The 26,607-nt window shown below is 41.5% G+C and overlaps 1 protein-coding gene across 1 annotated transcript in view; it reads left to right on the top strand.

Moving 5' to 3' along the window:
- The window catches only part of FNDC1 (fibronectin type III domain containing 1), a 61,649-nt gene extending 42,458 nt beyond the window's left edge, over window positions 1–19,191 (top strand). Inside the window, exons 13-20 of the mRNA XM_056487770.1 lie at window positions 1,688–1,858; window positions 3,848–4,078; window positions 4,466–4,574; window positions 11,883–11,962; window positions 13,611–13,640; window positions 15,324–15,485; window positions 15,932–16,054; window positions 17,458–19,191. Coding sequence (XP_056343745.1) covers window positions 1,688–1,858; window positions 3,848–4,078; window positions 4,466–4,574; window positions 11,883–11,962; window positions 13,611–13,640; window positions 15,324–15,485; window positions 15,932–16,054; window positions 17,458–17,573 — 1,022 coding nt within the window. The 3' untranslated portion in view covers window positions 17,574–19,191. The remainder of the gene's footprint in view (window positions 1–1,687; window positions 1,859–3,847; window positions 4,079–4,465; window positions 4,575–11,882; window positions 11,963–13,610; window positions 13,641–15,323; window positions 15,486–15,931; window positions 16,055–17,457) is intronic.
- Window positions 19,192–26,607: the final 7,416 nt, after the last annotated feature.

The following is a 26,607-nucleotide window of genomic DNA, read 5'->3' as shown; positions in this document are numbered from 1 at the left end:
GACATAGAAGTCCCTTTCTATCAGTCCTGCAATCTAACAGGAACCTATTGAGGAAATAAATTACTTTTCAGAACTGTGTCATACAGACGCTGCTTCAATCCTAGATTCACCTTCTCTGGTACAACTTCTAACTCCAGCCCAGTCAAAGTCAATTACCTCCTCTAAAATACAAAATCCAAATAATATTCAAGCCCTGAACAATTGAAATACCTTATCTTGTTTCTCTAATGTGTAGTCTGCATTTAGACAATTAAGCATGCTCAGACTGAATGAGATCACCTATATATAAAGTAACTAATCTGCTTAATTCATGTGGGATTTAAATCAAAGAGATTTGAAATCAAATGAAAGGAAAAAAGGGAAATCTTTTTTTTTTTTTCAGAGTTATATTCATGCCATCTTGATATTATAATCAAGGACATATAAAACTTAGCTGAAGAGGAAGCATCAAGTTACAGAATTTATTTGCAAGTTTGCATAGGGAATGCAAATTCTCAATTACTGGAACTGAAAATCCCTTTCTGCCACCAGTGACATCTGATGTTCTATCCCTTTTAGTCCTCAAATTCCTGCTCCTACCCCCACATATGGAAGTGGATAAGTACAGACCTCAGTTAAACAAAATGTTTTTTAGTAGAATTTAATGGCTATAGAACAATGAAAGTTTTTTATTTGTGGTTGTAGTACTGGGATCTTAAGTCTAACTAACAACAGAAAAGCATTTAAAAAGAGAGTGCAGCAGCTGAGTGAAAGATATCATAGACATTTGTACTGTTAATTCTGATCACTGCATACTGAAACTGACATTTAGAATGTGAGGAGGAGGGGATGAACTAGAAACTGCACAAGACATGCATCCTATATTCCTTACATCTCCACGGATGCAGAATATCCTCAGTGCACAGGTCTTTTGCCAGGCCTTCCTGTAGGTACAGGCCACCTGCAGAAAACATAGACTTTAGCAGTTTAAGCACAAAACACTCAAAGAGATGAGCTGAGTTCCCCAGCCTGCATGAGGTCATGCAGGAATGCCAAATGCTACTCCCCTTTATTTTGTCTGCCATCAGGTAGCACAGTAGCTTTTGAAAGAGCACTGAATTTAATAGGACTGAACATAAAGAGATTCATGTGGGACAGGTTGCCTTCCTTCATGGCCCTGCAGGGAACACAAATGGAAAGTACTGGAGTCCACACCTCCCGTCACAGGAGGGTTTGAGAGCAGTATGAACCACCTCTAGGGCTTTAGAATAGCAACACAGTTTTCTTAGAAAGCCATTTTTTCTCTCCCTTTTCTGCTTTCTTCAGCATCTGAGGGCTTTGGCCAGGGATTCAATGCCTGTGCCATCTTCTCTTGGGGGTTGTGAGAGCAGGTGGTAGAGGCCGTTCAGGATATTGCTGTACAAATACATTTGTTAATTTTTGTTCTGTTTAACCGTGTGAGAGAGGTGTAAATTAGCAGTGACATGAGTATTCTGGGGCAAAGATTGTTTTCCCTGTCCTTCATTTTGGAAGAAACCATTGCAAAGCTGAAGTGTGACCAACCTCGACATAGAGTTCTGTAAGGACTATCCGGTGGACAGGGCGCTTCTTTGGGACTGTGGCTGGTGACAGAATTGTTTCCCTTCTCATTGTTAAGCCAAAATTAGATGAAGTGTGCTAACATTTTCTTCTTATGTTTCCTCTGAAGACTATGAGTTTTTTGAGAGTACTTTGCCTCCAACCACCACCACCACCACCACTGTCACCACTACCACTGCTTCTACAACGACAGAATTGGAGGCTGTCTATCCAGAGACCAGTGTTGGTGGCACTGGCCCTGTGTCAGAATATGATATTGCTGGGAAGAAACGCTTCACTGGTAAGGATGCCCTTTGGCTTACATAGCTTACTACTTGTGCTGCAAAGAATTCTTGTTCCAGCAAGGCCAGCCCTTAAGCTGAGACCATTGCACAAACACAGCCAGATGTGTGTGGAGTCCTTTTAAGGATTGCCACCTTGGAAACCCAAACAACAGTACTTTTTTCCTTGTTTCAGTGCTTGCATGTCTATGTGTGGGCCCACAATGATTTTGTTGCACCAGTAAAAACCTCTTTGTTCTCTGTCAGTATAAGTGCTCTGCTCTGTGTTCTGCATTGTTTTTGGTCTAGCTGAAGTTAGTAAGAGAGCAAGAGTGTCTACACCAGTGCTTAGTTCAGCTTAACTGCATCTAACTTCACACCAGTAGTTCCAGAAGGGCAAGTCTCCAGTAGGTGTGAGTCTTCCTCTGGGGGACCTGATTCTTTTCCACTGATCTCTTCCACCCAAGGATTTCATCCACCTTGCACGAGCATGGATGCCAAAAGGGTGTTTCAAAGTCAAGGAATGAATGGTATTTTGGATATGAACTTTCCAAAAAGGAAATCCAGTAGAGATAACTATGATTTTGGTATTTGACTGTTTTCTCAGTAGAAGCCCCCATTACATGAGCCATGTCTCCTGAGTACATGAGCCATTCAAGTGTATAGGTTGGTGTTGCAGCACTGACTTCAGAGCTGCTCTGCTTATTTTCAGAGTAGCAGCTGGGGGCCAGAACAGAGGGATTTGGGAGGAGGGAGGGAGGGATTTGAACAGAGGGAGGTTGTAGGGCACTGCATTCCAGCCTCCACCCCAGGCTGGTAACACCCCCTGCAGCCCTTTATATATTTCTGGCACTTGAACTGAGGTCAGATCAGCTGCTGACTCACCTGGAATTTCAGAAAAGAGTTCAGGGGATGGAGAATCTTCTTTAACATATCTTGGCTTCCCTTCCAATATCCAAAAGCTTCATGTGGCTTAGAGTGGAACTCTGCTGCTGGAATAAAAGATTTGTTTTTATATATGCCAAAACTTTTTCCAGTGCATCTTCAGTTTCTCTGACCAAACAATTTTATGATGTTTCTATTCGGTTCTCTCACTGACAGTGCTTCTTGATTCATTTAGCTGGAGAGGCTAAAATTAACTTCATTGCAAGATCTGGAAAAAATTCCTTTAGGGCATGAAATCCAATAAGATAAACCAAGAAACATTGGTTTATGAACATTTCAAGGCACTAGGGAATAATATTACCATTTCAATGAATTGTATTATTGCAACTGAATAAACATTTCCAAAGCAAGTTTTATAGTCCTTACTTTGAATGTTATGGTGATTTTTAAGGCAATAAAAAGATGGTTTAATCTTTTCCTGAACTGAAGTGCAATTCCAGTCAGTATAAAGCTTTTAAAAATAGAAGGTACAGGTTGGGAGCACATGCCTGGAAGGTAGGGACTCATGGCTTCTGGATCCTTAGTATCCAGGGGACCACAACAATCATTTTAAACTGGTTGGACTTCACCTTGGAATTACTCTTCGTGTTTCTTTTGTTGGTTTGCTCCAGCTGTAGGTTTGTGTAAGAACCAACCACTTAGACCTGTAGTGTCTTAGTTGATTGAAGGCCCTGTCAGGGATCTGTTTCCACGTTGGAAAGGCAGAATGTGGGTGACATTTTCATCCCACCTTCCAGAGCAGCTGGAGGTAGCGTGCAGAGGGTGCTGCAGTCAGACTGCTCTCTTCTGCCTCTTGTAGCAAAGACAGTTCTTCCATCTTTGCATAATTTGGTACAGTTGTGAGTGTGGGTTAGGTAAACCTGAATGCTGCCACCCCATTCCTCCTGCTCATCAATCAATTGGCTGTAAGCCATGCTTTGTTGGCAGCAGCCTCTGGACTGGAAGGTGAGGAATATAGAAATGCACCACAAAACTTGACTCTCTTTAGGAAATTGCCAGCCTGTGTGCTACTTTGGGATACCTCAAACTGCTAACTAAATGCCACTCTTCCCTATCTTTTCTAGCTCCTTATGTGACCTATCTCAATAAGGATCCAGCAGCCCCTTGCTCCTTGACAGAAGCCCTGGAGCATTTCCAAGTGGAGAGCCTTGATGAAATCATTCCCAATGACTTCAGAGAGAAAGACCAGCGTCCCCTGAAAGCCCCTCACAACATCACAGTTGTGGCAGTTGAAGGCTGTCACTCCTTTGTCATTGTGGACTGGGCCAAACCTGCTCAAGGAGACATGGTAACAGGTACTCTCCTGAGGGTGTCTCTCCTGATGGGAGAGTGGTGTAGGGGAAGATTTTCCTAAATGAACATTTGTACTAGTGTCTGCACAGTCAATGTATCACTTAAAACAGTGAATGGGTTACCTCTGTCATCTTTTTTGCCTTTACTGTGTTTTAAATCAGAATTCACAACTGGGTGCCATCCTCTGATGTAATGCTCCACAATTATTAGCTAATGATACAAAATTCAAAAGGCCAGGATTTTCCAGGAGAGTTAGGCATGGACTAATTTTCATATTCTAAGATGTTTCAACTCCTTTTAATACTTAAAATTTACTGTGATAACAAGGGATATGATTTATTTAAAATTTAATTAGAATCCTCACAATTATTTCTCTTTTCTGTTTACAGGTTATCTGGTTTACAGTGCATCCTATGATGACTTTTTAAAGAATAAGTGGTCAACCAGGACTGCAGGGTCTACTCACTTGCCAATTGAGAATCTGAAGCCCAACACACGGTAAGGATTTGATCCACTCCTTTTCAGTTCTGTTTAAGGAAATAAAACAAATTTTGAGAATTGTCATTTGTTTTTCTTGGTCTTGGTATAAATGTTAACATCTGATTTAGATTTTGCTCATTCTGTTGGACAGCAAATTGTTCTATAAACTGCACAACAACATGATATCTTTGCCATATTAACCCTGGAGCAGATGGCAGTGTGTACATATATATATGTTTGCGTGTATGAAAACATATATCAGCAACAAAGAAAATATTGTTTAAAAATGTATTTTCTAGTCTTTTGCATAACTGAATCAAATGTTGGGGGGGAAAGTGCACTCAAATATACTAAAATATACCCGTGATGTGACTTGATGTGATGTGGGCCCATTCCAACACATGTGTGGCCAAAATTTGATGCCTAAAGGCTGCTGGGGAAGTGCTGCCCACTGGTTATATGGTTTTCCTTTCTATTCACATAAATAGTGCTGGGAGAGAAGGCTTGGTGGTATAAAGTGAAGCTGTGGCAATTGCTCAGAAGTCAGTTTAGCAGGAGCTTTAGGTCTTTATCTTACAAAAAATCTGACTGAGATGGCAGAACAAGAACACACGCTTCATATGATACTGAAATAATTTGTGGTGACTGGGAGGGAATGCAAACAGCTACAGAGGGACCACATTCAAATTACCCTTTTAGAGAGATGCTCAGTGTTTCACATACTTGTCTCTCAAATTCTGAGCCTGAAATTCTTTTTGGTGCTCCCTTGGGCTAGGCACTTCACATGCTGCAGTCTCATAGGCACCGGTGGAAGGTGTTGCTCACACAGTGGAGAGATGCACTGGGATTGTAGGCTGGAGTCAGCACGTCTTACTTGATGGTGAGCTGCAGATCTGAGGATTTACTGCTTGGACAGGCACATGGGGTTTGTGGTAGGACAACTCAGAACAAAGAAACAGTGTCAGCCAAAGTATCTTTTCCTTCCAAGACAATTCATAGGCAAAGGGAAGGTTCTGAGTGTTAAAAGTAGTTGATTGAGAACCTCGACCTAGAAAACAGAATTGTTTGAGCACAGTCTTCACCTAAAACCCTAATAGACAATACTATAAAATAAATAAATTATGAAAAGCCAGTGCAGTGTAGCCAGTTGGGTGTCAAGTATAATGAGGCACATTTTTCTGACCACGTTATGACACTTCTTCAGACTTCAGCATAGACTCACAGAGGTTTGCCCCTGCAGCTGCTCCTGCTGTCTGGGAAACATCCAAGCACCAAGAAATCACAGTATGTTTAAAGGAAGGGGCGTGCTCCCCTCTCTCCTCCACAGAGACTTCCTTCCAACCAGAGTCCTGGGGACATGACATCTCCTCGGGAGACCCAGAACCTGAGCAATTTAGCAGCAGTTCCTTACACAGTTACACAAGGGCCATGCACAGGGCATCTGCAGTGTCAAAGACCTGGAAAATGTGCAGGGGAATGCTAATTATGGAGAAGCAGGATAAGCATGTTCAGAGCATCCACAGAGTTAAAAGTACAGAAATAAGATGTTACAGGAAAACATGGTCCATCTTAGCCTCTCCTGTTCTGCCTACAGTACTGTAAACCACACACTTCATGAGGCATTTTCTTACATATCCAAGAGCTAAAAAAAGGCCACTTATTCAGAAGATTGGTAATCTAGACCCTAGGTTGGTTCATGGTGTGTTAAAGCAAAATTACTTCACAGTGGAGAACTTCAGTGGTGTACTCTGCATCTGCTAGCAGTCTCCTCACAAAATGTTGCAAATATATATGTGGCACAGCTCTCTGTGGGTTTCACCTGTTATAACAAGGTGGAAGAGGTTTGAGATCCCCTGTTCCTAGATAGTGATGGAAGCAGTTCCAGACCATTCTTCCTTTGTACACCTTCATACTTGTGATTTGAGGGCTCCCTTTCCATAAACAGCTCTCCTCTTGCTGCTAGAACTCATTCCTGCCTCCACATCCCAGACTCCTCTGTATGCCCAGCCTTTTTCCCCTTCACCAGTATTCATTCCTCCACTCTCCCTTTGTCTCCCATGCAGGTCAGGGAAGCATTGCCTTTACACCCCAGCTTCTCCTGGCTGCAGCCCTCCATTTCTTGCTTCTGTGCCATTTCCACCTTCCAGCTGAAGCTCCTCATCTCTTCAGTCTTTCAGTCAAGTCTGTCTCTCCTGATGCCCAAAGGACAGTGTTGAAGGCCAGAGATAACTTTCTGCTTCTCATACCCAACAGAACACCAGAAGGAGTGGCTGCAGTGAAAGCTCACAGGAGCTCTGCAGCTGCTGTCCATGCTATGCTCAGTGCAGGGCAATTGGTGTGAGTTGAGCTGCCAGCATATCTGAGATGTACATTAACTCCAAGCTTCAGAAGGTCACAATTTGTCTGTATTTGAATGGGGTTTTATAGGATCAGCAAGGTTATAGATTAATGCATCTCCATGGACTTAGTGACTGTCTTGTCTAATTAAGGTTCTGTTTCATGATAGGGAGGTTCAAGCAAGTGCTATTTCTTTAAATATATTGTTTCACCAGCATCTTTCTGAAGATGGTAAAATCTATTTGCCCCTATTTTATGCTCTGTGAGGGCAATAAAGGCTTCATGTGGGGTCTGTGGTGGAGAAGAAGGATCTTTATAACAGAGAAATTGCATGTATCAGCCATTCTCATTTACATTCTCCAAACCCACAGACTGAATTGATTGCATACCTTTTGTCTTAAAAATAACTCTCTAACCACTAGAAAAAGATACCATGCCTAAGAAAATATGGCATGGAAGCTGCAGTTAGTCTAAAAATTTCGTGTCTGCATTGTTAGTGCATTTTGTGAGAAACATCTGATTAAGTCATTTACTGTAAGCAGATGCTGTTGGCTACTGGGTGTCCCTCAAGGGGCTTTGGGTGGAGCAGTTTTTCAGCATGTGCAGTGCATGAGAAGCAGGTTGGCATCTTGGCTGAAGTCAGCACCAGAGAAGATTTCAAGCTGTCAATGTATCCTGGAAAACATCTGCCTGTTATTTAGGTTTTACAAACAGAACAGAAATCTATGTTTAATCCATGTCATAAATTTTCTTCTGAGGCCTGGTCTGACCTCCATTTGAGAATTTGAAGTTTTTCCATTAGTGAAACTCTTGTCAGCTTCATTGGGCACAGGAGCTGCTTCCTTGTGACACGTGATTGTAAACAGTAAAATTACTTTAAGCCATATTAAATCTTTAAACCAAGTCCCTTAACAAGGTCCCTTCCCTAACTTTAATTCTAAGCTGTCACTGAAGATGATGCAAAGGGTTGGACAGCATCTGTTCAACTACTAAATCCACTCTTTTGCAGTCAGAAACATTGTAATCCTTGCCATAAACATTTCACTTCCCTTCCTGAGCATGGTTAGATTTTTTCCTGCCTTTTTCAGGAAAGCTGTGTCAATGCCTGATGGGAGTAGCTAGATGGTCTGATGATTTAAAAGACCATCCTTCACCCTCATATCTCCATGTGTCCTAAAATCTTTCTTGGGTTCTGGAGATATTTTGATCTCACAGTGCCTGCTACCAATTCTAGCATTGTACAGAGTATTTCATAGGAGGTTCTTTAACATTTACTCATGGCTTACAACTGCAAACAGAGCCTGGATCTGTTTTAGAGGGCCAGATGCATCAAAAATTTCTATTTCCTTTCTATATCTCCACGAAAACAAAGCCACAGTGTGTCCAACAACCAGCATCAAGCAGAGGTGGCTGCTTTCTGCCACGAGGGCCACACAAAAGAGATAAGATGTCCTTGAAACCATTGTCCTGTGCAAGTGGTAGACCTGGGTGGCACCTCACACCAGCTCCTCTGCCAGCTTGGCTCTAATGTCTTATTAAAAAATTAGTTGTAAATATTGATGAGGGATGTAGTAGTTGGCCATTTTAGATGGAGGGAAACACTTTGCATTAGCCTGTGAACAAGAGGGCACTGATTTACACATTTTTCTTATGGAGGAATGGTGTAGTTATAGGAAGAGGATTTTAGCCCTTGCTGTAGGGGTGCATCCTGCCATCTCAGCCTGCCACTGAGTAGAGTGCAGGGCTGAGAATCCATGGAGGCATGCCTTTGGAAAGTCTGGGAAAAGGAATTTGCAGCTAACTAATTTTTTTTAAAAAAGCTGCTTCCCTAATTATCATGCTGAGTGATTATCTCACTTTCTGTCTGCACTGTGAGTGCCAGCTATTTAATTCCAACAGAAGGGAGACACCTTGAATTAAGTTAAAGAATAATTTTGCTCCAAATAACAGGTATGTTGAGTGATTAGTCATGTAGTCTAAATGAAAAAACATGCTATATATTCAATGGCCTGTTCACTATGTCCTTTCTTGATGTTTCACTAGAATTGGCATATAAAATCTCAAAGGAAGTTTATTCTTTGGAGGAAAAGACTTTTTCTTGTATGTCAAAAATGAACAACAAATGGTACTGCATATGTTGTGATTCTTCTGTGCCTAATGGTGACAATTCATACAGTTCTGCCTAAGCACAGTGTAAATCAAATTATATATTGCAAATTTTGTTCATGTATTTATGTGATGAAAACCAGTTGTGTTATACTGATTTAAGATTTCCTGGCAAATTCATCAGCTGAAGGATTTTGACTAATGAAAATGTCAGATTCCTGGACCTAGAATGGCTTTGGCAATTTCTTTTTTTATTTGTCATGTCTGAGAAAGAAATATATCCCAACTGCATTATTTTATTGACATTCTTAATACAGCAGTCATAGCATTGTCTATGTTTAAATCACAGGTCAACAAGTCATGAGATCTGGCTCTCTTTCTGGTACAACTAGAGCCTTCTTGTGTATATAAAGGCTTAGGAATCAATTTTCCAATTTAGTGAAGAAAAATGTACTCATGACTTCATCGCTGGTTTTTTTTATTTTAGACTGTCAGACAGGCAACATGAGCCATCATATGCCCTAGATGGGCTTCTGTGTGTGTAACAGGACAGCTGAATGCACAGTTGTCCTGATTGCACAGGTAATTAGCTCCTGCATTATGCACTGGATACAAATCTGTGTGTTTTTCCCCACTTAAAGACGTGCACAAGGCCCTTGGGCTGCTCTCTCTCCTGTTTTGAGGGGGATTATGGCACTCATATGTCTGTCTGATGGGAATGCTTTGAGGGTACCATGAATACACATGTATTAAGTGTATTTAAAGGGTATTAATGCTTCTTTGGAGGCAGTGGGAAGTCAGGCATCCATACTTGCCACTATGCTTTGGAGCATTATGAGAAAGGTGTGGGCTGGAATACATTTTTCTCTTGCTCTTCTGAAGCAGTTACAACAAACACTGAGCTGAGTCAGTTAGGCTTGGTGCTGTGTTGCAGCTCTTTTGGGAGCCAGAGCGAGGAATTGCTGCCTTGTGTCCTGTCCCTATGGACACCTGTCCCAACCCAGGTGACAAAAGTGCTGGTGAAGGAGGTGAGGATGAATGGAGGTGCCCCGTGAGAGCATTGGCAACTTGGGATTAAAGCAGTGCTCAGGCTGCCATGCTCTCCTTGGGTGGCCAGAAGTGGAGAAGCACATGGGAGGCTTTTGCCTTCCCTCTCTCCTCTTTCCCCAGACATGTTAAGCACTCTTTTACACAAAAAAATCTAGGTCAGTGGTTAAAAACAGGGGCAAATTTTTCTGCTAGCAAAAGGATTGGGCATGAGCAAAAAGCAGAGACTTGCTGAATTCTTCTATTTATCATGTTTCCTTTTTGCCACAGCATATGTGTCTCTTAAAAAAAACCCATAAGTTGTTTGTGAGCATTGTACACTCATTAATTGAAGGCAGAAGTGGCTGCAGAAAGCAATAGTGGAGTAGTTTTCTGGTATCAGCTGCAGGACACAGCAGGGACAGGGGACGTGTCCCTCATGCAGACATGGGAACATGTCCCACAGAGGGTCTGACCGTGCACATGCTCCAGGTACAACGCAGATACAAGGTAAATCTGGTGCCATGGATGAAGTTCAGAATATTTCAATTCTGCTAGCTTCCACACTGATTTCACCTAGACAACCTACCTTAATTTTTAAGGAATTAACAAGATACCCTAGCCCATACCCTGGAGATAAGCACCTTGCTTTTTGGCAAAACCAGTGTTCACATGACTACCACCCTTCAGCCAAAGAAGGATTTGCACATCTTTCCTCCCTTTTCATAAAGATCAGTTTGATTTTGAGGAAAAACAGTTCACCTTACTTCTTATATCTTTCATTAAAAGATATTAATTTTAACCAAAAAAAAAAAAAAAAAAATTGGCCAAAGGGCTGTTTCAACCTTGTCCTCTCTGGTTTATCATGAATAGTTTCATACTTGCCCTGTTATGTGTGTAGAGCATTTAGACATGTCTGCTTTTGGATGAGAGGCTAAATCAAGATCCAAATGCTATGTGGATATTACGGAGGTGCAGTGATTTTAATTTTTTAAAATTAATTTCTTTACAAGAATGAAACTGAGCAAGCAGGCAAGAAAGGGAAACCTAAACTCATGAATTTAAAAAGTGCTGTGCTGGAAATTTTTAAGTAATCTTCCATTCTGGTTGGTTTCTGTTGGATTGATACAAATATAAAAGGAAAAGAAGAAAACATTACCTGGTGAAAAATTTCATGGTAGACATCAATTAAAAGCAATTGTATTTGGAAATGAACTGAAAATGTACTTATATGTTTTCTTCTGTAAGGGTGAAGATAAATTTGCTTCTGTTGAGCAAAGATGGAGTTCTAGTGGTGATTCAAGTGCTTTGAGTTAAGCATGTGATTAAAATACTTTGGAGGAATCACTAAGGCATCATGTGATGCTTTCTTCTTTTACTCAAGTATTGTGATTTTAATGCTGCTGGCGTTTTTACAGAAAAGTCAAAACCTTAGCTTCTGATCTCATATAATTCTGATGCAGTTTCAGTTTGCAGTTTACACCACTGCTTCCCTAGGAGTTTAAATCTGGTTTGAAACTGCTCCTGAGTTCAGAATTTGATTTCCCTGCAACTTTTTCTTTTAGTCTTATGCTATTAATTGTTTCGTAGAAAGTGGATGTGGTTGTATTGGGTTTTGGAAGGGAAATTATATATAAATATGTGCTCCAAAAATATGCATGGGAGCAATTGCAAAAAGGAGACATTTGTCTGTAACAGCCAGCTCATATTCTGGCTCAGTATCCAACTCCATTTAATGCAAAGGATACTCAGTGGAATTCTTCTGCTTTGATTCTTACCCTTTTTTAGTATTATATATAATTTAGCCATTGCAGTGGAATCTGTTTCAATATTATTTCCCCTCTCTTCTTGTTTCAGGTATTATTTTAAAGTCCAAGCAAAGAATCCCTTTGGTTATGGACCTGTTAGCTCTTCAGTCTCATTTATCACAGAATCTGGTATGGTTTGCTTTTTATTTTCATCTCAAAACTCATAATAACAGATGTGGCAGGGCAATGACTGAAACCAGCATACTGGACTTGCTGCTTTCATATTGTGTTGGGATTTTTTTTACTTTACTTATTTGTTTTCAGTTAAGCTAAGAAAATAATATGCACTCCTAATTCCACTATGAAAACAAAAGAGATGCTAAAGTTGGATCCAGGAAAGCAGGAAGTTGAATTTCAAATACAAAGGGCTACTAATGTTCAACAGTACAGAAGCAATGGGAAGTTTAAGGTCTTTGGTAGATTGACCTAACATTTGGGAAATTAGTTTCCTAATTGTGAACAGCTAAACAGTTGGAAGCAGTTGTCTCTCGAAGAAATATGAAAAAAGCAATAGTTCCATCAGACAGGCAAAGTTCTCTGTTCTCTTTTTTTTTTTTTTTTTGACAAGGCATGCTGCTCTTTCACAGGGCTAATATTACATTCGAGAGCAACATGCTCTCTTCTAAAAATAGTAGGTTAAATGAGCTATTTTTGCCTGTTTCTTCTTCTACTTCCATTGAGCCAGAGGCCTATGACTCCACTGAATAATAAAGAAACGTCTTGAGTGAAAGGTCTTGTTGTTTCTTGCAAATTTTGCCCTTTCAATGGCATGGATTTTACAGTCTCTGCCCTTGCTCATTTGACTTCACTCTGTAGTGCTCACTTCAGAAGCTCCACTAAGAACTGTAGAAGTAAATCATACAGAAGGGAGACAGAAATGTGAGATAAGTCAATGGGCCTGGATAACGTATTCAGATTTTCATTATATGACTAAGAGGCTCAAGAATTAATCCAAGCATAATATTTGGCATTGCCCTGGTGGCCAAGCAGGCCAACGGCATCCTGGCCTGTAACAGCAATAATGTGGCCAGCAGGAGCAGGGCAGGGATTGTGCCTCTGTCCTTGGCACCAGTGAGGTCACACATCACATCCTGTGTTCAGTTTGGGGCCCCTCACTGCAAGGAAGACTTTGAGGTGCTGGAATGTCTAGAGCAGGGCTGTAAATCTTTGGAACAGGCTGCCCAGGGAAGTGATGGAATCCCCATCCTTGAAAGTATTTAAAAGATGTGTAGATGTGGCACTGAGGGACTTGATTTAGTGGAGGACTTGGCAATGTTTGCTTGACAGTGGACTCACTGATCTTACAGACCTTTTTCCAAACTAAACAATTCCATGATTCTGTGCTGCATCTTGCAAATCATATGCTTCCAGCATATGGGTCTGAATGCCTAGTTTTCCATCCAAAATCAGCTCCTTTGTGAGCTTTATTTAACATTTTAAATACATCAAATTTAAAGGGTTTTTTGCAGCATTGATCTTTCATTTGTCATGGCCAAAGGTGGCTTTGCAGCTGTCACAAGTACAAAAATCAGTTGCTAAATGCAAGGCCAGGTGGTATAGTGATGGGATAAGTCATAAGAGAAAGAAATTGCTAATTCAGAGTGCTCTACTAATGCAAGTGTAAGGTTTGAGCTTGGATGGAAATATGCAATAAAGAATACCATCATAGGATGAAGCACCTTATTGAAAATGCTCAATCAATGACTCCATATATTTCATGTTATAAAACAATGTTTGGAACAAAATACTAAGTTTTCTATATGTTTCTTTCTTCTAGACAATCCTCTCCTCATTGTCAGGCCACCTGGTAAGTCTTTCTCTGTTGTTTCATTCATGAAGTGCATAAAACCTGTGCGAAAGTGTTAGAATATAGGAATTAGAAACATTTAAACATGCAGTTTTAGGTACAGTTTTCAGCAGGAACAAGTAGTAATTAATGGGACTTATTCATAAAACATTTTTTGTCTTAGGACCCCTTATTCTATTTTCTGAAAAGAAATCTTGTAAAGATATGTTCAAATAAGCACTTGATTTTGGCCTGTCTTTTTCCCTGGTACAACAGCTTTAATTGCTTGGTAAAAAGCAGTAAACTGTGTTACTTCAGTATCTGTGTCCAGTATTCAATTGTCTAAGCATAGCTTGAAGAGCAGGATCATGTTACTCTCTCTCTAGTTCTGGTGCTCATCTGTACAAATAATCATGCCCTTATAAATGCTCAAAAATTCAAGGATTTGTTACTGACCTGAATAATATGCCACAAAGCTGTTTAGCTTGCTTTGTATTTCCAAATTTGCAATGAGCTAGTTCAGCCCATAATCAGAAGATCTGATTTCCTGGTGCTGGAACTAACCTTGCTGACATGAACATTGGTAGTGTAACCACAGGCAGTATGTGCTCTTAGAAGAATGCAGGAAAAAAGACCTCATGGTAACTGTGCTCCCTCAGCTTTCCTAAGGAGTTAAAATGGTTGGTTCTGGATTTTTTGCTACACTTCTCATGAAAACAATGTCCAGTATATCCCTTCCTTCTCTGTTTTATTGTGCAAGCAAGTCTGTTTTCTTTGTGTCCTCAGAAGCCTCTGAGGATTGCTGATCAGTGATTGCTTCTCACATGCAAGTTTTTGCAGGACTTGCTCCATGTGCCTAGTGAGAGGAAGAATGCCTAACAGAAGAAACTTCCAATCTCATTTGTAAACCACCTAGAAATAGCAAAGTGAAAACACAGCTTTGGGCTGTAGCCAGAGAGAAAAATACCAATTATCACATTGGGAGCTTTTTGTATCATTCTGTATACATTAATACAACAGGAATTTCAAAATAAATTATACTGTCTTGATGCTACAAAGCACATATTTAGGTAAGCCCATAGGAATATTTATTCTTTTGCAATACAATTAAGCAGTCTTATCTGCAGCAATGCTCTGAACAGGGTTCCCCAGGAAAAGTCTCACTTGTCTATTATTGGAAACCAGTCTGTTTTGATGTAATCTGGGAAAACAAAACAGAAAAGTACATTTGTGATATGATCTTTAAAACTAAATAGCAAGAAGATACTTCACAGGCTGTTGCTCACCATGGAGTTCTTAACATCTGTTCTTTTGTAAAAGGGTTATGTTTTATAGTCTTAAAACACAAGTCACTGTCAGACCTAAGATCAAGCTGTGTTCAGAAGAGAAACTGTGTAATACCAGGCAGAGAAGAAGTCTTACTGAAACAATTAAGACTGTTTACTTAAAGCTGTGGTTCAGTACATGAAATCATATTTTAATCATTTTAACTGTTATTTTTGTCTACTGCCTACGAGGGATTTAATAAAGTCTCTAACTTTATTTTTAATAATATTTTTCCTTGAAGTACTATTTCTGGATATAAAAAAGTCATGCGTTAATTTGTTGCAGCATGTCTAGCGAAATATATCATTAAACTCTGCAAAACTTGGACTTAAGTGTTAAAGTCTGTTCCTAATGTGGAATTTATATTTTTTCTCCAAGGTGGTGAGCCTATCTGGATCCCATTCACTTTTAAATATGACCCCACCTACTCAGACTGCACTGGCAAGCAGTACGTGAAACGAACTTGGTACCGCAAGTTTGTAGGAGTGGTTCTTTGCAACTCCTTAAGGTACAAAATTTACCTCAGTGATGACCTGAAAGGTAGGCACCATGATTAATTTCCTGCTATGGGATTACTTCTGGTTTTCTTCATTTCATATGTGTCAGAACTGTGTGACCATTATGTGAGAGTCCTTCTCTCAAGAAGAATTAGCAGTAGCCCTTACACAGGTGCATTGCCTGAGAGATGATGAAAAAAACTTTCCATATTGTTGAGCTGGGGTAATGGGATCATTTCAATGGCCTTTCAGGCTATGCTTATGACTATTGTAGTGCCTTGGTATAGTTTCAATACAGTGTTTAAAAAATAAGAGATAAAGATCCCTGTCTAAGAAACAGAGCTCCACAGTTTTCAATTTTTGTTTGAGACTGAAGTCAGACTAATGGTATTGACATACTGCTTTCTTCCACACCTACTTGCCTGTGGTAAAGAGTATCCCAAACATAAGTATTGCAGAGTTAAGTAATCTGTCTGTATCCCTCTTCAGATACTTTCTACAGCATTGGTGATAGCTGGGGAAGGGGTGAGGACCACTGCCAGTTTGTGGATTCACACCTGGATGGAAGAACAGGACCTCAGTCGTACATTGAAGCCCTGCCCACGATCCGAGGTACAGCAATGGGGGAGTGGGATGCTGGCCAGGAGCCTGTTATCCCATCTGTAGGATTAAGGGGTAAGGAGCAGAACCAGGGGAGCTCTGTCCACAGGTGCTGGCAGCTTTCCAAGGAGCCCAGCTGATGCAGTAGCTGAGAACAGGTTATGCAAGTCCCAGAGGACTTGTGGGTGCAGAGAGAGAGAGACAGAGACAGAAAGAGAGGAGCATATGATGCAAAAACTATGCAGTAGCAAAATGCAAAAACAGAAGAAAAAATAATTGTATAGGTCTGTAAAACCTTTCTCTTATTAATAAGACCTGCTTCATTGATTTGGGATGCAAAACCTCTTCCATGTACCTAAAGGGACCAGCTACATCATTGCAAACACATCTTTTGTGATTGATTTCTATCAGTTCATTCAATGCAAAACACAAAGGAATATGTCTAGTGACTTAAGGTCAGTGCTTTTATTCTGGCCTGGTAGATACCTTTCTCAGAGGGAAAATTCTTACCTTGAAGGAGCTCCTCTGAGCAAACTGCTCACCTCACATAACCAAGTAGAAGACAGGTTGCTTCACAAAATGAAACCAGCCATGGAAGTCAGCCAATCTCTTCAGTAAGTCTGTTGGTTTAAGTTAATCAGTTTTAGTGGTTTCCATGTTAAATTATATGTTGATATTCTTTGCATGGTGGCGTTACCAGGAAGAAACTGAAATGGTCATTGATATTTATGTATCACTGTGAGGTACTGCACTTCTTAGCTCAGAAGACAGATGATTAATCCAGATGTGTATATACTAGGTCTAGGGGACAGAGATAAAGAGCACACAGAAGTTTTATTATTGGCACAAGCCATGGGTGTTTCAGATGTTCCAAGGCACGAGCTATGCGGACAAGAATGCTGCACCTCTTCTAATGCTTTAAGCAGTCACATTCTTTCTGCAGATGAATTAAAAGGGGAAGGGAGGGCTTAACTCAGTATTTACTGCATGAAATGGTACCTTTTTGTTTTGTGAAAAGCTGACTTTTGGTGATAGTCTCTTAAAGCCCTATGAAATAATGTGATTTGATGGTATTTTTTTGCCCCAGAGTCCTTCATATATTTAAACTGACTTGGAAACTTCATAAACACAGCTGAAATATGCCCACCTTTTGGAATGAAATGCAGAAACTCTTTGGCAGACCACAGCATTACACAATAGTTAAAGAGATTTTGAGCATTAAAACCAATCAAAACTACAAGAAATATGAAGGAGCAGAGTTAGATCATTCAAGAAAGACCTCAGCCAAATACCAGGGCTAGCCAATACTCTTTTGATGCAACTCCCTGCCAGACAGTTTATAAATTTTCGTTTGTGCTGTGGGATTGACTCTCAGTGCATCAGTGGAGTGCAAATGGGTGTTTTTCTCCCCACAGGGTATTACCGCCAGTACCGCCAGGAGCCGGTATCATTTGGACGCATTGGATACACAACACCCTACTACTATGTGGGCTGGTACGAGTGTGGTGTGCCCATCCCAGGGAAATGGTAGCAGTCTGCTTTCCTGCCTTAGGTAGACCATGCTTTTCAAATTATTCCTACCAGAGGACTGTGAGCAACTGATTTGGAAAAGGAAAAAAAAAAAAAAAAAAAAGATAAATGGGCTAAACCAGTGAAGACCAGCTGCTCAAGAAACCCTCGTGAAGACAAACATGGACACCCTTTGCCAGCTTAACCTGTGGTGCTACTTGATTTCTGCTTGGAAGCAGGGATAGGATGTAAGTTTGGTGTCCTGCCTTCCTCTTCTGTGTCTTTAAGGCACAAAGAGAAGGTTGCAATGTGTGCAACCTGTGAAAATTAGAACTGTATTAGCCATGAAAATTTGGAAGTTTATTGTATCTTACAGGAACGACCTAAGCATGCTGTGCTTGCTTAATGGGATGCTAAACTATCTTCTGCTGCCCAATGGGGCTCCCCTATGCAATCATGCCATGTAACTGGCCACCCACCAAAGGCAGGATATTCTCCTGAAGACTTACCCTGTGGGTTCACTCACTGCTGGACTAATCACCAGGTCACAGTGTAAATTCACTTTGAGATATATCTGTATCTATATCTATATAAATACAGTACTGTACATCTGCAGAAATACTTCTTAGTGATGCTGAGATCTTCTTGTTCACTTGATAAATATGTTTGGAATTTTTATGTAAAAGGTGCTGTTAATTCTTTGAAATATTGCTATGCACAATATATTAACCAAGGAAAGAGCTGTATTCTTCTTGTGAGTACTGTTGATGTAACATTTGAATTATTGATAAAGACCTGTGTCCCACTTCCTTGGCAGCCTTTGGACTGGACATTCAGTGGGATTCTCCCCTCTATCCATGTTAGAGTGGCACTGCACAGTCCAGCAAAAACACATACACAGCAGTTTGTCAGCATCAGTACAGCTTTCTATCTGTTACTATTTAAAAGTTTTAGTGCAACTTTCCTTCAATCCATTCTCATCTTATTTTGTATGTTATTTATTCCTTGTCAGTATCTTTTATGTTACTGTGCAGAGGCATAGGATGAGTAATTTGGAAATTAGAAACTGCTTTTAACTTATTTGCCCTCCAAAAAGAAGCCCAAGCCACCAATATGGGAGTCAACTAGCAGGAAGCTCATTGACCATGGGGACAAATTGGGATACAATTCTTTTAAAATACTACCAACATCTCTTCCAAGCAGACCAAAAAGCAGAAAGTGACATGAATAAAAGTTGTAATGATTATTTTTTTAGAAGGCATTTGGAAGCTTGCAATAAGGTTTCATAGTAACATCTTGAAGAACTTTGCTCATGTTAGTAAGACTCACCTGTTCTGGCAGCCTGGGAGAGCAGCAGTAACCTGGGGGACAGATGCAGTCTCTGGTCCACCTTTCACTCTTATTCAGCCTACATGTAGTGTAGGTCTAACACCTCTTGAGTTGCTTCCTGTAGTTCTTTTAAATTGTATGGGGGCAGAAAATGGAATTAAAGTGATTAAAAGAGCATTTTCTTTTTCATGGTGATTTGGGTTTTAGCATTTTAATTTTTCTAACATATTTTTGCTTCAGTACAGTGCCAAATATATGGTTTTAAAGTATAATTTTTTTTTTCCCTAATAAATCTATGATACATGGTTCCATTTTTATTTCATCCTTTCTGGTCATCTGTGTCAAGTAATCTAACTGACAAATTGTTATCTTTCAGAAAGTCCCCTTTGGGATAGGACTAAGTGTCAACTTTTTGTAAGGGACTGGAAGCATGTGGATGTGTTGCTCTCTTTTGAAGATGGTTAGCAGCTAGAGTGGAGTTACCAGGGGCAAATCATGTCCAGCCTGATCACTGTCTTTATAGAAATGGCTGCTGCCATGCACAGGGGAGAAAAGGGAATGTCATTGGCTGCTGTAAAACACTTGGCATGGTCTCCCACCATCCACTTGTAGAGAAGCTGGTGGAACGTGGCTTGGAGAGTTGGCCTTTTAGGTGGATGTGAAATTAACTGTGTTGTGAGGCTCAGAAGGTTGTGATCAAAAATAGCATGAAGTCCAAGTTACAGCTGGTTCCAAGCACCACCCCTGGGGCCAGTACTGGGTGCATTATGGTCTAGTGACCTGCACAGTGGGATGGAGTGCATGGATGGAGTGCTCCATCAGCACTTGCCACTGATACTAAACTGGGGCTGGGGAGTGGTTTATGAGAGCTTTATTGTGAGCTTCTCAATAGAGGGACTTCTATGGGCTGGAGAAATGAGATGTCAGGAAACAGATAAAGTTCAGCAAAGGCAAGTGGAAAGTCCCACATGTTGGTCCTTTTGGCATGACTGCATAGGGAGCAGCTTTGCAGAAGAGCTGCATTATACCTTCACAGACCACAGTAAATTCTGATTTGTTCATCTGAAGAGACATGGTTCCTTCATTTCTTGCTGGAAATACCTTTGGGGTGAGACAGTCCCATTCAGAGATGTCACTAGGGGTGAAGATTCGAGACAGTTGTTTTTTCTGCAGCCTCAGCTGAGGAGGAACTGGGTGGTGCTGGGGTAGGGGTGGAGGGCGTTGTGCATTCTTCCCCTTCTGTGTAAATCTTCTCTGAGGCTAAACCAGCCAGGGCAGAGTCAGCAGCAGGGCACAGCAGGGAAACACATGAAGTACAAAGGTATGCAGTCTGAAGGCAACAGGTCTGGAGAAGTCCTCTGTGCTGTAGAAGGTGTTCTGATTGACACATTTGCATCCTTTGTCCCATGTATAGGGTAAAGATATTATCATGATACTAGGTAGTTTCTTGAAGAGATGATGCTGACCTTGCTCTTTGTTCATCTAAGAGGTGGTGGAATTACAGAAGTGACTAAAAGCCTTTTGGGTCTGGAAAGCCATGTCCCAGTCCAGATCATCTCTCCAAGACCCTGTCAGTATCCCCTTTCCTTCCCCATGTCCCTGCTGTCCCCATGACACCCTGATCCTGCCATGCCAGCATAGGAGAAGTAGCACCCGCCTGGGAGCTAAACTGCCTCTCAATTTACAGCTTTGTGGCTGCCCTGCTTATTGGGGAATGTCATACGACTTTGGGGAGTGCTAATGGGAGAGGAATGGGTCTTTTCCTCTCTCAGCTCTCCTCCCATGCCCCTCTTACTGGCAACACCACATCTGCATCTGGTTTCCAAGCTCTTGGCGCCAGCTCAGAGAATGCCATGTCCCTTCAGAGGCTCTGAGGGCTGTTGCACCACCCCTGCTTTCTTGTCTAAGTGACCTTGAGGGAACAGGATGGAGGGGAAGGAGGATCCCCACAGAGAGAAAATTCACACAGCTTGGGTCTGCATTGCCTCGGGTCCAAGTCTCTCAGGGGTGGAGGGATGCCAGGGCCCTGCCTAGTGGGGAATTGTACAGGGCTGTAAAAGAAAGGGATAAAAACACAACAGAGGAAGGGGTGGGGAGGAAAAGACAAGCAAGCTGCTCAAAGCATTGTCTGGCCTGGTCAGTTCCAGATGCTAATCTCTGATCACTGTACCATTTTTGTGAGAATTAGGATTTCTGCCTCAAAGGCAGCAGGAACAATTGCCAACATGTGACAAATGCCAAGAGTTCTGAGGGACAGCCAAATCCCTGCATGTGGACCCAGCATGTGAACAGAGGAACTCTTTGGTGATGAAGGAAGCACTGAGTGCCACTTGGAAAGATAATAGAAGGCTTTTGTGGGAGGTAACCCAACCCTCTGAGCAATGTGAAATGATCCTTGCAGTTCCTCTCTATGAGGAACCATACAGTTTTCTATCTGCAGAACCCACGTACTCTTTTCTTACCAGGCAGATAGATGTTATGCAAGTGAAGAGCTGTCTCCCTCTGGCAGAAGAGAAAGAGGTAAATGCAGAAGAGAATAAGGTCGATGTGGCAGTATCTCAGCTCTGCTTCCTAAGGCAAAACTGGAATCCCTGGATGTTTAAAGTCCCACCCACAGAGCCCTGCCAGCCTGCCTGAGGGCCCTTAGCTGGTAACATTTGAAAACAAAGCTGTGCCTTGTACTGCTGCTCCCTTTCTCACCATGCTTGTGTGTCCCATAAAGCAGGAAGCACTCCCACAGGACTTCTGCCACATCACTCTGCCAGCTGCATCACAGCAGTCAGTGAAATGTATGGCCCTGGTGAGAATGAGTACTCGGAGAGAATAACACCCAAATTGTAGCTGAGGGCAAAAATCCTGGTGCCAACACTGGCAAGTCAGGTGTCCAAGGCAACAGCTTGGGGGACAGGTACCAGCAGTTGTTCTGGTTCAGGTTAGTTAAAACTAAAAGTAAAGGACAGCTTTTTCTTATTAGTTATTGTGGATAACACAGTTTGGGTGAAGGATGTGGGGGTGCAAGTGTCGTTTTAGATAACAAATTTTGTACTGTTTTTCTCCCCCTTTACTTTAAAGCTGCAGAACTTAGTATCTATCACAAGCAGAACAGATGAATGGGGATATAAGCATCATAAAGTCACCCTAGGACACTCCTCAGGGCCAGTTGTGTCACCCAGCTCCAAGCATGACCAACAGGAGAAGAGCTGGAGAAGCTCCACATGTCACATGCCAAGGAATCACGTACCTGTGCTAGTGAAGCTGAGCCACTGGCCATGCTGCATGAGCAGGGACACAGTCAGTGGGCTCAGGGATGTACTTATCTCTTCAGCAGAGGAGAGCCTGCACATGGAGTACCTTCTGTCCTCCGGTATGAGGCTGGCTGGAGGACAGCAATGAGAGGATGATGATGAGGAGGATGGTTAGGGGGCTGGACATACAGGGAAAGGCTGAGCACTGGGTTTGTTCAGCCTTGGGAAAGGAAGGCTTGGCTGGCAGTGGTTTGATATCTCAAATGGCCTAATGGAATAATAAAGAAGGCATTCCCACACATTTGTGAGCAATACACTGAAAGGCTGAAGGGCAATGGATACAGACTGCAACATGAGAAATTCCAGGAAATATTAAGAAAATTTGTGTATCATCAAATTGATCAAGTACAGGGGCAGCAGGCCTGAGAGGTAGGGAAAACTCCATCCCTGAAGGTGCTCATAACTGGCCTGGACAGGCCATGAGTAGCCTGATCTAGCTTTGATACTGGCCTTGCTTTGAGGTTCAAGTGTGTTGGATCTGCCATCTTCAAAGCTTCCTCCAACCTGGAGAATACAAGTCTGTGAATGATACCAACCACTTTATTATGCAGCCAGACAAAACAAGACCCAAAATTTCATAAAATATGAAGTTCAATCTCCACACATTTTCTACAGTGGATATTTATTGGACAAAAATCATCATAAATTTCAGAATGGCTGAGGTGGCAAGGGACCATTGAGAAACATCTTGTCCAATCCTGCTGAAAGCCAGGTTAGCTATAGCAAGACCATGTCCTCTTGAATTTTAAAGATCTCTCATGATGTAAACTCCACAGTTTCTCTGCAACCTGGGTCAGTGTTTAACCACCATCCCACTATAAAAAATACTTTTCTTTTGTTTAAATGGATTTTCCTGTATTTGAGTTTGTGCCATTGATTTCTGTCTGTGACTAGATACCACTGAGAAGAACCTGGCTCTATCACATCAGAGATATAATTCCACTGTGCTTTCTCTTCTCCAGACTGAAAAGTCACAGCCTTTTGTTATATCAGAAGTGCTCCTGTTCCCTCATCTCCTTCATGGCCCTTCACTGTTTTTTCTCCATTATGTCACTATCTGTCTTGTACTGGAGAATCTGTAATTGAACACAGAGGACTCCAGGTGTGGAACACTGAATAAATGGGGAAAAAAAATCTCAAAAAAAAAAAAAGAAGCAGATTTTTTTCCTAAATGGAAGTTGCAAGATAATATGCAAGATAATATATGGTCATTTGTGAGGAAATGGTGGAGAGTCTGAGGGCAAAAGTAGGAAAGCAGTGTAGTTTCCTAGACTCCCATGAAAAGTTTCTGACCTTGGTTTCTTATTGTGAGTAGCTCCTGCCCCTGCTTTCCAGATGTGACTTGTGGAAGCTCTGCACTGAGCCTGAGGATCAGCTCACACATGGCTGTGGGCAATACCCTCATGGTTTTAGATGGCAGGAGATCTTGTTTGGCCAGGCCCTACAGCAGGTCCATGCTGCAGGAGATGAGTGGAGGGGCAGAGGAGTGGAGGTTTAGATTGGATATCAGGGAAAGTATTCTTCACCCAGGGGGTGGCTGGGCACTGGAACAGGCTCCCCAGGGAAATGGTCACAGCACCAAGCCTGACAAAGTTCAAGAAGCATTTGGACAATGCTCTCAGGCACATGGTGTGACTCTTGGGGTGTCCTGTGCAGGGCCAGGAGCTGGATTTGGTGATCCTGATGGCTCCCTTCCAACTCAGCATAATCTATAATTCTATTCTGTGTGCATTCAACGTTCCACACACATTGTTAGAAAATTCTTTTAATGAAGGCACAGTTTTGGTTCAGGAACAGCAAAGTCTATTTTCAGGTCTTAGAGAGAATCTTCAAGAAGTCCGTCCCTCACAAGACAAAACTTGCAGCCTGCTCTGTCTGAAGCTTTGGAAGATTCTAAGTTGAAACAAGTACAAAACCTCTGTGTGATTCTGCTGGACTTTCACAGGTGATAATTTTCCTAAGGTTGCAGGCAGTGTGATTTTCTCAGGAGTACTATGGGCAACAAGAGCCAGTTTATCTTGCACTAGGAATAAAAGCATTATTGACTATTTCAAGGATGCTTTCAAAGTCTTCTTCAAAGTAATAGCAATAGTTTTTCTGCCCACCTAATTGCTTTCCACACTTCCATTCTTCTGAAGGTCTTTGTTATGTGGTTTTCTTCTTCATCATTAAAAACAGGGGCTGGATTTGGTTGAACTGCTGATAAAACACAGAAGCTTTTGTTGATTCTCCATCATTTACCTCTATTTCCCCCCTTCATTTACTTTCTTCCTTTGGTACTTGGAGTTTCTTTCTTGGACCTGAGTGTCTTTCTTGAAGCACTATGTCTTGAAAGTGTGATCTAAGGCATATCCAAAAATATTTCAAAATTTCACTCAGAGGTTGGTGTTCCTCCCTGGCACCCATGGGCATGATCTGCATTGTCCCACTCAATGTCTGCTAGCAGAGGTTTAACCTGCCTTGCCCACACATTTCTCTCCTGCATAAACATAGCAGATGTTAATGCCACAAACTCCAAAACAAATGTAGCAGCACTTCTCCCTCCCCTAAAACACAGGAGAGAGCCTGGGGTCAGATCTTCTCTGCTCCTCCACCTCACCCAGCATCTCTGTCTTCAGACACATCTGTGGGCAGATCCTGGAAGTCCTTTCCCCAGGGAAGGGCAGGGTGAGAGCCCAAACCTGTGCCATGGGGACCCATACAGACAGGGCTGCCTAAAGGCAAGAGCACACACAGGAGAGGCTGCCCAGAGCAGATACACTGTGTGTTTTTTTGTTCTCTACTAAAACAGCAGAGAATGTAAATACAAGTCAGCTGAGGTCTGTTTAGTTTATGCTGCTAATCAGCAGTGAATAAACAAGAGAAAATTGTTCCAAGCTCTGAGTATAATACAATTTCCTCTCCCTAAATGTGAGAAAAAACAAAACCTGCAAAATGAATAGCATTGTCAACAACAGCTTTAGGCAGTGCAACCTAAGCAAAACAGAGAAGCAACCAACCAGAATGAGGACCTGTCCATTCATTTCAAGTAGCATTATGGGTTGTTATTACATCCACTCTTCATCTTTTGGTACTCTCCTGCTCTGAAACTTTACCTTGCAAAACTGATGGTCTTGTCCACTGTACTGCATCAGCCTGGCTCCTGCACAGATCATCTGTGGTGATGCTGCAGCCCCTTTGCTCTCCTACCAGGTACTCTGCTGGTCCTCAGTCTGCACAGGCTCAAAGCTCCTCTTGCCAGAAAATGTGAAATGACTTCCAAGATGATGGGGAATCTTCCTCTCATGAGAAGGCTGCTGCTTGCTTTTTGCACAGAAATGGCCTAGGTTAGGTCAGGGCTGACCAACTATTTCCCAGTTATCTTTAGTGTTGCTGCAGCTCTTATTTCACATTTTAAGATTATATTTTTTCTGGAATTTCAGCTCCCCTACTAGAAATAGGCTTTAAGATATTTTATTATAAAGAAAACTCTGCTTTGGTTTCTTCCTTCAGAAATTTTCTTCTGAAAATTATTCTGGAATTGCGTGCTGAGAAATCTGCTTGGACTTTTTTCCCTTAAAACACCAAAGGTTCAGAAAACAATAAAAAAAACCCCCGTGTTGCTCAGAGTAACTGACATACCATTTATTCATACAATTAGTGAATTCTTATGTTTATTATATTGTATATTATAATATTTCATACATCAATCAATTTATCACAAGACATTTGAGTAACCTGTACTAAAAACAGAATTGGTTTAAAAAGGCAGCATATAAGATATAGGGGCAAAATGTTTTATAAGGGTTGTTTGAGTTGCATTTGAGTAGAAAAATGTATGGCACTGAAGGATATAATATGAACAATACACAGTATATAGCAAATTCTTAGTGAGTTCTAGAGATATACTGATGCTTCTAACAAGTAGATTAAGTAGGTATTAGAAGAATTATGATGCTTACAACTTGGGACATTTGGAAATCTTCACTGGTTCACCTTTTACAGCACTTTCAAGAAGCTGAATGTCCCTTGGTACTGTCAGTTACTCCAAACAGCTTAGGGCTAATTAAGTTGAGTGATCAAAATGTGATGCACTTTTTGTGATCCCTCAAACTCCTGAGATTCACAGGCCTTGACTTCCTTTGCAAAAGGACCACAGTCCTCCAGTGGAAATGTTCTTGGTTCAGGGATCTTTGCTGTGTAGCAAAAGCAAGCTGCTGAAGACAGGTGTCTAGTTTCTCTGTGCTGGGGGGTGTTCCTGTCATCCTGGTGTATAACTGCAGATTTCCTTTCTCGTCATCCAAATTTTCATTTTTGCAAACATTCCTTTCACCTGGGAGGTCGCAGCTCCAAAGAAGGGCTTCAGGCTTGTGAAAAACATTTTCTTGGAATAATCCTGTAATGTGTCACTTGGGAGGTAAAAATGTTGTGGTGTGGGATAGT

The sequence above is a fragment of the Oenanthe melanoleuca genome, chromosome 3 (assembly GCF_029582105.1).
Source record: "Oenanthe melanoleuca isolate GR-GAL-2019-014 chromosome 3, OMel1.0, whole genome shotgun sequence".
Lineage (NCBI taxonomy): Eukaryota > Metazoa > Chordata > Aves > Passeriformes > Muscicapidae > Oenanthe > Oenanthe melanoleuca.
This window is presented reverse-complemented; position numbering and strand designations above follow the sequence as displayed.